This window comes from Vanellus vanellus, assembly GCF_965231255.1.
Source record: "Vanellus vanellus genome assembly, chromosome: 7".
In the NCBI taxonomy this organism is placed as follows: Eukaryota; Metazoa; Chordata; class Aves; order Charadriiformes; family Charadriidae; genus Vanellus; species Vanellus vanellus.
The window spans coordinates 14,180,435-14,193,732 of NC_138912.1; the positions used below are offsets into that span (position 1 = coordinate 14,180,435).

Here is a 13,298-nt window from a genome sequence, read left to right on the forward strand (position 1 = left end):
AAGCAGTGATGAGCACTCCAGTCCTTCTTTTTTACGCCTGTAGAGGTCCTGCCTACTTCTTTTCCCTTTTAGTTCAGGGGAACTTTAAAGGAGGGAGGAAGGATGTGCCCTCCCACAGTGCCCCAACAGCATCACAGTGGGTTGATGGTAGCAAGTGCCTTCAAAGTTCTGTTCTTCAAAGTTAATTTGGTATGAGGACCCTTTCATCCTCACCATGTGCTGATAAAGTCTCTTTGGGCAGCTTGGTTGATAACTTGCAGAAACAGGCATGTGCTTAGGAGCTTCTAGACTCTTTTCAGGGCTAGAAAGGATGCCAAAGGTTTTTTTCAAGTGGGGACTTCCTTTCATTTTTTGTCTTGAGGGAATATACTCTGAATTGTGGGTCATTCTGCCTTTCTTTCTCTTCCAGGGAAGGAACTGCCATGCCCATGGGAATCTTCCGTGTGTGCCTAGTGGTGATTACAGCTATTGTCAACCACCCTCTCCTCTTCCCTAAAGAGAATGGCACTGTCCCCGAGAACACAGAAGAAATCATTCAGAAAATGAAGGAGAGGGAGGAGAGCCTTCGACTGGAGCAGTTGCGCTTGGAGCAGGAAATTGCAGAGCAGGAAGCCACACAGAAAACTCTGGAAAAGGCTGCAGAGGTAGTGGAGGAAAGCAAAGAGGAAAAGGTCCGATGGGATATGTGGACTGCCCTTTCCATGGTCATCTTCCTGTTGATTGAGCTCTGGAGGCAGGATTTCCAGGAAGGTGTTTGGCAGGACACAGGAGGAGAAGAGGATGACATGGCTGTCCTGGGGAAAGCATTTAAAGGTGTGGTCTTCCCTGACAAAGCCGTCTTAGCCAGCTTCTACGAGAAGCGCATCCTGGGTACCACTGGAGACATGGCCAGGATGCGGGAGATGGTGGAAGGCTTTGCAGATGACCTGTTGGAAGCTTTAAGGAGTGTTTGTAACCGGGATGCTGACATGGAAGTGGAGGACTGCATGGGTGTGGGGAGCATGTATGAGAACTGGAGAGTGCGTAAACCTTTTGTCTGTGATTTGATAGTGCCTTTTGCCCCCCCAGAGCCATACTGCTTTCGGTCCCAGACCTGGTGCTCTGGTGACTCTTTTCCCCCAGATGAACAAGGTTATGGCACTATCAAGGTATGCAGGTCAGATGAGGACGTGACAGGCTGCATCTGTGACAAGACTAAACTAGGGGAAGATATGCTGTGCCTCCTCCATAGCCAAGCCAATACTACCAGGCCCAGCAGTGAGATGGAAGACCTCCTGTGTTTCAAAAATACTCAGTATCTGGATGCCGACCAAGTCATGAAGTGGTTCCAGATTGCAGTCACCAAGGCCTGGAACAGAATCTCCCACAAGTATGAATTTGACCTCTCCTTCAGCCTCCTGGACTCCCCAGGAGCCCTGAAGATAAAATTTAAGTCAGGGAAATCAATTGCCTTCAATCTTACCCCTGTGGTGCAGTACGAGAACTCTGATGTTTACTTCATCTCTCATTTCCCTCGGAGCAGCCTGGCAGCAGACCTACCCTCCAGCACTCACTGGTTTCTCACCTTTGCAGTGTATGAGAGGAGGTTCATCCAGCTGGTCTCCAAAACACTGCCTGCCAACGCCTGCCATGTCAGCTGCCTTCAGATCCTCTCCTTCCTCCATGGGAAGCAGTGCAGCCTCACAGGTCCAAGCGGACTCACCAACTACCACCTGAAGACAGTGATGCTGCATCTCCTGCAGGCACGTCCCAATCAGGACTGGGCCCCAGAGAAGTTGGAGGCCCGTCTACAGGACATGCTGAAATTCCTGGAGAAATGTTTGCATGAGAAGAAGCTCTACCACTTCTTTATTGGCAATGGGAAGGTACCAGCAGAGCTGGGCTTCCCCATCATATTCCAGAGGGCTGAGCCTCTCAACCTTTTCCGTCCCTTTGTGCTACGCAGGGACGTTTACAGGAAGACAGTAGACACATTCCACGAGATGCTCAGGAACATGTCTGCACTGATAAATGAGTACACAGTGCACATTCCCCTTGCACAGACCAATGGGATCCATAAAGAATCCCTTTAACCAAAGCCAGCAGAAAAACACTTGTTCTCTAAGCACAAGTCCAGAGGGCAGCTCTCCGAAGCCTCCTGGAGACAACTGACTTTGCCAACACAGCTTCTCATCTGCAGCTGCACCCGTCCTGGGCCATGGTTTCTGCAGTAAGGGAGAGGGGAGGGGGGGAGGATAGGGAGAAACTGGAAGACGTGGTATAAAAGTAAGTTTCTGCTCCACTGGTGTGCTGGCTGGGTTTTATGCAGCTAAGAATATATTTTTCTATTGTGCCTCAGTCACGTTACAGTGGTGGTGAGCAACAAACATGACTAATTTATTCAGATGCCTGCAATGCAAACGGTGGTGGTGGCCAAATACTTCATTTCCTTTGGAAGGGGGAGATAAGAAAAGGGTGGAGGAATTAGAGATGGGATCTTGGGATCGAAGGAGTCTGTCTGCTTGCAGACAGCAGGAGCTCTGCAACCCGTGGGAAGTGCAACATAAGACTCAGCGCTGGTGTGGGGAGAAGGGGTCTGGACTGGGTGGAGATCCTTAAATCAACCACAGGTCTTTAATCAAAAGGTAACTGCAGTTATATATATAAGAAAAAAGCCTTCCTGATAGGACTTGCAGCAGTAGTTTAAATGGCTTGTCCTGTCCTTCAGAAACACGCCGGCACCCTGCATTTTTCTTCTCCCTGGGGAGGATGGAGCAGAGCAGGCAGTAGGGCGTGTGTCTTCATTTCATTCGAGTCTTCCACTTCTTCGTGGTAACATGGCTAGTGGGTTATATTCCTGGCCATTTTCCATGGATAAATGGACAGGAACCTTTTTTTACTTTAGATAAAGGAGAGAAACACTGTTATTGGGTTCTGGCATTTTGGTTTATTTGTTTGTTTTCCTTACCTCAGGGCAGCAAGGCCGAGAACAGCTAAGAGAGAAAGGACTGCTGCAGGTTTTGCTTTCATGAAAGAAGCAGTTCTCCAAAATCATGCTGTAATGAAGCCAATCTCAGCAATCTGACAGCAGGAGGGAACAATCACCCTCCAGATGAGAGTGTGACTCTCCCAGCATGGTTTTAATGAGGCCAAAGCCAGCAGGATAGCTCTGAGTTAGGAGGAGGGGATGAAAGAGGTGCACATGTAGCAGAGGTTGGCAGCACTGTCTCTGCAGCTGCTTTGTGGTCTGTGTCACATTCCTTCTGCTCCCAGACACCCAGGCAAAAGCTACCTGTTTGCCTCCATATAGGGTCTCCTCAGTCCTTTTAAAGATTGCTGCTCTGATGGGGCTCTGAGGAGTTGCTGCTAGCAGACCAGAATTTGCTGAGCCGGGAGTGCAACGGGGAAATAACAGCTTCTGCAGGCTTTCAAGCCAGGGGAGAATCTTGAGGAGTGTGCTAAAAACACCCAATGCAGAAATGGAGGTGCCTGAAGTCCATCAGGAAGCAGCGTATTAGCACAATGCCAGTGGGCTGCCCAGCCCTGGCAAAGCGGCTTTGCTGGAGGAGAGGGCTCAGTAGCTCCTCACCCTCCTTCGCGTGCTTTGAGCAGGATCCAAGCCAGGACCTCAGTGCTGACCTGCTTTGTGTGTCCCTGAGGCCTGGCCTCCAGTGCTAAGGGGCTTTTCCTACCATTTTCCTACACTAGGATTTCCTGCAATATTTTACCCCAGGGCTTCTCTGAATCCTGTTCATAAGAGGGTAGTTGTTGTGGGTGGTGAGACTCATGAGGGATGATATAACCATGACTCCACAGGTTCCTTTTTGTCAATTCTCTCTATCACATGCATCAGAGAGAAGATATAATCCTGTGTCACTACTAGGGGCAGCATATAGCATGAGGCTTATCCAGCCTGTTGATAGGTAAACTCTCCATAGACGTGTCCTCCTCCTTTTTCCTGGTAAAAAACATTTCACCACTTCCTTGATGATTGCTCTTGACTGTCCCTCCACCAGTGAGGGACATTTCATGCACAAACGCAGAGAAAGCTGTAACTCCTGTTTCCATACTGGTCTATAAGAAAGCACAGGTCGGGACAGGGAACTCTGCTCAAATCGCTGCTCCCCTTGGCTTTTATCATCACAGCTGTGGGGTGGTTAAGTAATATTTCTGAGCAGAAAGCAAGGGGTAGGAGGCCTACAGGAGAGCTGGGGAAGGACTTTTCACAAGGGCATGTAGTGATAGGATGAGGGGTAATGGCTTCAAACTGGAAGAAGGTAGATTTAGAGTAGGTATTACGAAGAAATTTTTCACTTTGATGGTGGTAAGGCACTGAAACAGGTTGCCCAGAGAAGCTGGGGATGCCCCATCCCTGGAGGTGTTTAAGGCCAGGCTGGATGTGGCCTTGGGCAACCTGGTCTAGTGGGAGGTGTCACTGCCTATGGCAGGGGGGTTGGAACTCCATGATCTTCAAGGTCCCTTCCAACCTAAACCATTCTATGATTCTATGAAAATGGGAGAGAAGAGGCTGGTGGCTAATGTGATAGAAAAGAGTCTTGGATCATCAGTGCTTGCTTCAGCACCCTTGGTGATGAGTGCCTGGGAGACTGCCAGCACTGGCAGAGCAACAGGCCAGGGCTAATTGCTAACGCTAACAAGTACTGTAAGCCCCTGGCTTTAATTAGCACAACCAAGCAAGCCTTCCCCAGTAGGAAGGAGGGCAGGAACAATCTCAGGGGACATGACAAGCAGGTAGTGACAAGGAGATGTACAGGGAGTGAATACTAGAGCCTGCAGGCTACATTGGAAGCTGTGTAAGTTGTTCACAAACCCAAGCAATTTGCCATTTTTACTTGCCCAGGTTTACTGCGCAGCACTTGTAGCAGACCCAGCTTTGCCTGGGCTGCTGGGAGGCAGGTCATGCTGAAGCAATTGTGGTCAGAGTTGCTTCTAAGTGTGTTCCCAGCCCAGCCAGAGAGAAATAAAAAATTCTCTGCCATTTCCTGTCAGGAATCTAAATTTAGACTGTCCAAAGAACAGAAACAAATTTGTGACCCAGGTCTCTCAGGAAATGACATTCAGGGTTGAAAAATAACTTTTATATAAGGTTGAGCAGGGGGAGGATGAGAAGAAAAGGCTGTTGAACAGACTAAGGTAACTCCCCTGTTAAAATGTCAGAACAAAGCTTTATAATGCCAGTCCTACGGGCTTGTAGACATGCCTAAACTCGTCTTTACACAGCTCTGAGCACTGCTGCTCAGACTCAAAGGGAACCTAAACTGATAAGTGGATTGAATCTTTTGTTCTTCATTTTCTGTATTTGTGTGCCTGCTCTCTCTTGAGCCCAAACTGACCCTGAAGTGTTCCCATGGGGTTTGGTTGAACCCAAGCTGGAGCTGAACCAAGGAATTTATGGATTTGATTCCCCTGAAAGCAAATTGCTTGGCTTAATTTTCCTACAATATACTCATTTTGCCCTAAGCACCTTTTAAGAGGTCTGTTCTGTGCATGTAGGCTGTGAGGGAACCCACTCGTACCTGTCCGGGGGGAGAAGTGCTCTGTGATTATAAGCTGTGCTCCAGTAACACTCAGGGCAGAGATCTTTGTAAGCCATATACCAGTATATATACAAGAGGTATATAAGTGACCCATCAGAGGAGATGTGGGTACACAGCGTTTCCCTGGGTGAGACCTCTGCAGTGGTACAAGGAAGCAATGATGTGAAGCACATCATTCCTTGGACTGCCTTGTCTCTCCTGTGTTCAATCTTTGCCCCCCAAGTACTAGCCTCATCAGTAAAAGGCCACACTCACATTTTATAAAAAAGGTTTATAAGACAGTTCAGCTCCATCAGCTGTCAGCCAGTAAAAATGTCCTAAGACTTTTTAGTGCCACCCATGTTTAGTTCTGCTTTGATTGAAGTCTGGCCGGGCATTCATGGGAAGCAGCTTTAAAGGGTGGGGGTGGAAGTGGGGTTTTGTGGTTTAAAGTGAATTACATTCTTTTAAAACCAAACAGCATATGACACGTGAGTAACAAGCACACAACATCTCTTTGGTAATGGCTGTATCTCCGTAAGAGATCTTAAGGAAGGGTAAACTGCCTGTCCCGGACCTCTTTCTTGTCTCTCAGTGCTTTTCTTGCTATTTGCTAACCAGGTGAATTTAACAGATGAACTCCTCCTGCCTTCTGCTGGTTTCCACCCACGCTCTCCACCCTCAACTTGTGGTTTTAATATTTTATTATAGGCTCTGTCAAAGCAATGGAGTTAGTGGTGGCTTGATAGCAGCCACTGATCTACAACATAGCCTCAGGAGCCCTTTGCCTTTAGAAAATGTCTTGGTCTAAGGTTATTATTGTTGTTCAGGAGCTGAATGTCTTCTAAGGGAAGCTGTTGGGATTTCACTCTTTAGTGTGTGGCAACCATAGAATATGGCTTCTCTCTCTCCGAGTTGCTCCGTATAAAGGTCTTATGTGGGTGTAGAGATTTATGTCAGCAAAAAGATCCAAAACTTTATCCAGTATTCAAGCAGCAGGATTTGGTGCTTGTTCACCAGATGTTTTTAATGCAAAGCCTTTGAAACGTTTTCTCTGTGGTGAAGAAACGAGACTTTGAGACTTTACAGCTTAGCTGCTGGTCACTGAGGGGTTAATTCTCGTAGGATCCTACATAGTAAATAGCTTTATTTATTACTTGTCTTTTTTTTAGGATTGGGGGTGTGTGTGTAACATGTTAGCTCAGAAGCAAAACTGTAGTATGAAGATCAATCTTGGCAATGCAGCTGAGATGGGCAACACCACCAAAACTCTCAAAACTAAGGTCTTCCTTGATTGACAATGCTGTACTCAAACCGCTGCTTTTATAGCAGGACACTGTTGAATTTGTATAGAACTTCTCATGCAGCTTTATTTATAATAAAGGAAGTCTTGTACAAAATCTAAAGAAGTGTGGTCTGTTTTGTTTCTAGTTCCCCCCAAAATATTTCTGAGAGAGCAGAAGGATGGAGTGGGGATATGCCCAGTGCGATTCTAGCACAGTGAGCACACTAGCAAGAATCTCCGTGATTTCTGACTGCCTGTAGAAATTGTTCCAGAATAAGATGCAACATGAACATAAAGTGGAATAGCTACTCCAGAATAATGCCAGGGATGTCAGACTTCCTGAGAACGTGAATCCACAGGAATTCAAAAGAATTATTCTGGATAACTCTGCTCAAAAAACGCCCTTTTGTGGCAAGCCCTAAATATTGGTGGTAGATGTTGCCCTCATTGGCTGAAACAGAAATCTCCTGAATTTCCAGTTCAGCTAGAGGAATCCTCTTTACCTGCTTGTTTTATAGGTATCCACAGCTAAGTTCCAGCAACCACCCACCGCCACTTAGCCTCCTGCTTAACCCCTTTCCCTGGTTTAAGGGAACAGCACCTCCTTGTTAATATTCTAATGTGCTGTGGCTGTGGAAGGCAATCCAAAGTCAGTTATGAATTCACATAATAAAAACACCACTGTTTCCTTGGCAATGTGTCTTGCAGCCCCACAGAATGCTCTGCACACCTTTAATTAATAACTCTGTCTTCCAGTGATCACTGGGGCTGAATCAGCATTGAACAGGGCTGAGGAGGAGCTGGGTTGAGAGTTGCAGCACAAGTCTACCTCGCCAGGAGTTACAGTTTCCCAGGGTCAACCACACGCTGTGGTAAATGGAGCTTGTGAGTTCTGTGGCCCAGGATCATCAGCAGTCCTGGTTGTTTTACAGCAACTTTGTTACTGAAACAAAATAAAACAAAAAGAAACCCACTATGCTTTAAAGCTCAGTCTGACAAGCTCAGCAACATTTGCTCCATTGAGCTCTTGACTTACTGGAGCATTTTTCTTGCTTTTCCTCATTTACTGCTTCTGTGTTGCTATGTAAATGAAGGGGTAACATCAATATAAAATCCTTTTTCAGGAGGGCAATTAGCAGATTTTTGGTCCGTGCCATGGCCGTTATTACAGTATTACCTGCCACAGAGCAGGCAGATGCAGATGCAGAGAGAGGCCAACCCCAGCCACTACAGATTGGTTTTGATCTCCTCTTCTAATAGTAAAGCAGTTTTCCTCTCGGCTTTGAACTGGCTTCTTTCTTCAGAGATTCATACTCTTGTGTTTTCCTTATTTCCAGGCTTTCTTAAATCCCTGATTCCAATGTGCTGCCTTTCATCAGAAGTCTAGCAGCATAGAGTTTCGGCATACAATTATGGCTACACTGCAGGCCAGAAATCCGCTTCCCGCACTTGTGGACAATATTCTTAGAGATGGGCAAAAGCTCCTGAGGTAACAGCCAACACCCACAGCTCAAACCATAAATGTGTGCTTTATGGCTGGAGGTAGCGCACGTGGACATGGCTATCTGTTTATGCTTGGTTGGTGTGTAGTCACTGTCCTGGGAATTCCTGCACTCCTTGAGCAAAGGGACAGATCATCCCAAGCTCAGCTAATGAGCACATGAACTTGAACTGAAAGTAACCCTCTCAAGTCTTGTCCTCTGTCTCATCAATATGCAATTGCCTTTCACTTGCAACTGTATTTATAAAAAACGGAGCTGCCTTTTATTAATGATTGTACCCCACCAGCACAGTATAGGGTTTGTGCACTGAAAGCCCTGCATCGTGGACCTGGAAATGGTGTGCATAGCAGCCATTCCTTCCCACTGCTGTGTGCTTAATTGCTCTATGTCATGTTCCAGGTCTCTCTCCCCTTCAACATCCAATTTCTTCTAAAATCAAAACTCCCAAGAGAAACTTCACTCAAAAAAAGGGCTGATTTTTACTTAGATTTAGAAAGCAGCACTCTATTCCAGCTAGAGGCATTTCTAGTCTCAGTTTTTATCACTGCTTTACATTAATCCCTGAGAAGAGAGATGAGTTTGTGGTGGTGTACTTTGACGTTTTTTCAGCACATTGAGAATAAATGGCTGAATATGGGGAAGTTACACAAAGCAAATCAAGTCTGTCACACGCCAGAAAACCTCCACTAGCTCTTGCCTTCTGATGCTATCAGACCTATGTGAGAGGGTGAGTGCAGCATTAAAACAACTAACACAGAGCAGAGTGAGTATCTCTGCTGCCTTAGTTTGGTAGATGATAAGACCTTTAAGACTTGGGGCATTTTTGCTTTCCATACCCATGTGTTGTTTAAATGTTTTAGATGGCAGAAGCTGACTCAGTAATTATGGGGAGAGGTCTTAAGCATTTACAATTTCTCTTTTGTGTCAAGAATACAAGTAACATTTACCTCCTTCTCCCTTATTGTCCAATAAAACTCCTCTTTTGGTCATTAAAAGCTTCCCATAAAATCTTGTTGTAACACTTAAAATAAAGACTTTGCTGGTTTACGTTTATGTCTCTAAGACATAAACTCAGAAGTCACAGTAACTGTCTATTATTCTGTGTTAAGGCCTCCAGTCTGGCCCCGTAAAGTTGCTGTAACATTGGGCATTGACTGCCATGTCATTTGAAAACTTCAAAACAGCATTTTAAATGCTGGACATTTGGAAATAGATCAAATAAAAGAACACGAGAATGGCAGCTATAATGTTCACTGTGAAATCTTTCATTTTAATGAAAGTTTTCAAACACAGTTCAGAGTTCTTTCAGTTTCCCAAAGTTCCCACATCACCTGAGTTTGCTGAAGTCCATCATTAACAAATCCACTGAGTGAGGGGTACACACCTCTCTCAGCCCAGCTCTCAGGGAGACTGTCCTGCTGATAAGCCCAAGTTGAATCACCTCAGCATTTAGATGAATGTCTTAGCACAGATGTCTGTAGCGCATCTCTCCACTGTGATGAGCTGCTGTCCTTGCTACAGCCTGGTCCTCCTCTCTGTACACAAGTTTCCCCGCAACATTTAAGATTGAAATCAAGTTACCCCTATGTGGTACCTGACTTTTGGGAAAACTCAGAAAGATCACAAAAAGCTCATGAATGCAGTCTGCACCTCTGGTCCCCCAGCACAATGACAGACTTCCCTGGACAGGTAACACTTCCAAATGCAGTAAGCAGCCTTTTCCACAAGCATAAGATCTCCTTCTAAGCACTGCCTGGATATGTAACTGTTATATTGGGCAGTTCTTATGGATTTGACATAAACCAGCCCCATATCTCACACTCTTCATGGTAATCAGATACATAGTTCTGATGCGTGGCTAATACTAAAGATCTGCAGACCTAAGAAAAATTATTTCACACAGGAATGCATTTCTGTTTCCCAACTCTGCACAATGTTGGTTTGCTACTATGCAAATCAGGGCGATGTTTGTGTTGATACAAATTAGCACTTTTCAAGCGTTAAGTCATCCAGAGACAGGCAGGACAGTAAAGCCAGGAGAATAATTCGCAGCTAATAATTTACCTAATGACTTTTTACCACTTATGGAATATCCACAAGCAAGGACAGAATCTCCTTTATTTCAAGTAGGCAGAAATGTCTGTGCTACAAAAAGGTGTCCTGGTTTGAGGTAAAACAGGACCAATTTTGTTCATTAACTTTACTTTTTAGCTAGGCCTCTTATAACCACTGAAATTAACAGCATATTGTGCAGAAACTGTTTGCTCTCAGAGTGGAGACCTATGTTTATAGCTAATGCCAAGGCATGGTATGCAGATATGCTCTTGCTTATACTTATTGCTATAACACCAAAGGCCAGCTAACTTGGTTATTTGACCCGTTGGAGGGTTGGAAGTGGAAAAACATAGAGGGGTCCCACCTGCGGGGAGGAGGGACAGGACAGGTGACCCAAAACTGACCATCAGAGTATTCCATCCCATCTGCCTCATGCTCGGTATAAAAGCTGATAAACAAAGGGTCAGACTTCTTTCTTCAGTGGCGGCATCTGTGGAGGACTCTGTTCATCTGCCTTTGGTCCCAATCCTGAATCCAGTTCCCATCTGTCACTGAGTCCAGTCTGAAACTTCCCCATTGCCAGCCGGTGTCGTGGTTGTCATCCTGGGAGCTTGATACAGTTTGTATAGATTTAATTATTTTCTTTTTGTTTTATTATTATTATTTCATTAAAGTAGTTTAGTTTCTTCTAAACTTGTAAGTCTCTCTCTCTCTCTCTCTCCTCCCTATCTCTGAAGGGAGGTAGGGGAGACCATCTGCCATTCCACCCAAGTGGCCAGTCTGGCCCAAACCGCAACAAAAAGCAAGAGGAACCTCAGAGGATATGGTGACCTACAGGCATATTAACATTAATTTGGTCAGGTATTACTAGCAGTCAAGCTGGGAGCAGTGGTCTCAGAATGGGATACTGCTCAGGATTTGTCCATTTCTTGAGCAGGTTTGATCCTCTCTGCTCAATTCTGTGTAACGGTTCTTTGCTTGTGGGTCTAACAGCTAAGTCAGGTCTGTCCCCAAGTGACACTGGCACAGTAACAGATACGTGTCTTGCACTTATCTGGATTGTGTTTGTTTCAAAAGAGGATTTCTCAAGGCATTGGTTCAGTGGCTCCAACCAAACATTTGAGCTGTTTTACCCCTTGCAAGTAAAATTCCAGGCAGTCCTGCCTTTTTCTGAAATGATGAATTCATTATGGCAACATAAAATAGGTTATTTTTAGCCAGTTTCCTACGCAGTCATTCTGTACATGCATATGGGAGAAGAGGGTCTACCCCCTCATCTCCTGCCAAGTAACTTTTGAATCCATCAAACAACTTTAACCAAATTTGACAGATCTGTAGAGAGCTTAGAAATACTCAGTTCCAATAAATTTTAGGCAATCAGGCAGATGGCTAGAGGACAGAAATTCTTGTAATGCTGAGAGAGCACACAAGATCTTTTAAATGTCCCCCATTGCAGTAAAAGGCAGTTGGTACTCATGCCTTCCTAGACCTGAAGAAATAAACTGTGAGGAAACAGGTCTGTGTTACTTCTGCTATTCTCAAAATGATCCACACAGTTTTGTAGCAGAACCTTGAGAGAAGAGGAAGGAGGCAAACAAACAGATATTACTATCACATCTATCGGGCAAGTCTGAGCCTGAAACAGAAATCTGAACAAGCCAATGCTGTGGATCAATTAATGTTATTCAAAAGAAACTTCACTTTCTAGTTATCCTACATTTAGGAATGTCATCTTGGACTCAGCTGCTAGAAGCAAAATCTCTGGCTGCAGAAGCTTGAGGGACTCTATATAGAGTAAAGCCTTTCGGTCATTGTTTGCAGAGGTGCTGCCTTTGAATGAAGGCACTGAGTTTTGAACTAATATGAATCTGTCTAGCTAAAACCAGCACTTATCCAAAGTGTTAGAGGAAAGGGAAAAAAAAAAAAAAAAAAATCAGCAATTTCTGTCTTGAAGGTGGGTATCAGCTTTATTGATCTGCTCTGGGATAGAAGTGCAGGAGGTGCTGAGGTGAAACATTTAAATATAGCCCCCCCCTGTTTAGGCATTTGAGTGCTTGTAAAATGTCCGACTGTGGCACTGTTTTAAAAATTGTGCACAAGAATGAAGATTAAAATCCCAATGAAGTTCTTAAAAGTATCTTAGGTTCTCTGCAGGAAAAGGAGTCGTTTTTAGATGTGAAACAATCTTCAAATCCAGCAACAGACCCACAGCCATTAACCACCTCAACTCAGGAAAGACTTAATCATGTGTAAGGAGCCAAGATTAAATTTCTGTCTGTACTGTGCTGCTTTCCAGAAGTGCCTCGACACTTATAATGTCATTGGAAATCCAATTAGGCACTTTTCTGCAGACAATCTAATATTCAGGATACAACACAGGCCCAGCAGGCAGAGCTAGGCAGAACTGGGATCAGTAAACTACATTGTTCACAGCCTGACTCATCAGTCACTTCACCTCCCCAGGTGCATCAAGGCAGAAATTCATCATATTGCTCCTAACCTTCAGTCTTGCTATCTAACTCTCTGCTGGGAATCAAACAGCACAGTGGGATTTCCCAAATCCACAGGGAGATAGTACTTCACTTGCTAACGTGCTCCAGGTCTCATCTCTGCCAGCTTGCACCAGGCAGGGCAGCACAGCCCTGGATGGTTCTCGTGCTTGCAAGGACAAGTGATGCACAGTAGCTCTGCCTGCCCTCTATCACACAGGCATTCCCACGGGACAGAGGCATTCTGCGTTGTCAGCACAATATTCCTGCCAGTTCAGTTCACCTTCAGGGTTATCACATCACACCACTATTATGAAGCTCCCGTATGCAAAGCTAGAGAAGAGCAAGGCTTGTCCACACGCAGGTTTCTAACAATGGTCCATCAGCTTCAGAAGTGAAAAGTTTGATCGAGAGCAGAGATACACCAGCGCAATGCAGCTAAGCTACATAA

General features: G+C 45.1%; 1 protein-coding gene across 1 annotated transcript; it reads left to right on the top strand.

Moving 5' to 3' along the window:
- Positions 1-422: 422 nt before the first annotated feature.
- On the top strand, positions 423-2,165 carry ITPRIP (inositol 1,4,5-trisphosphate receptor interacting protein; the record flags this gene model as incomplete). Its single annotated transcript, XM_082486667.1, has 1 exon — positions 423-2,165. The coding sequence occupies one exon, from the start codon at positions 423-425 to the stop codon at positions 2,070-2,072; it is 1,650 nt and encodes a 549-aa protein (XP_082342793.1). The 3' UTR covers positions 2,073-2,165.
- Between the last annotated feature and the right edge of the window lie 11,133 nt (positions 2,166-13,298).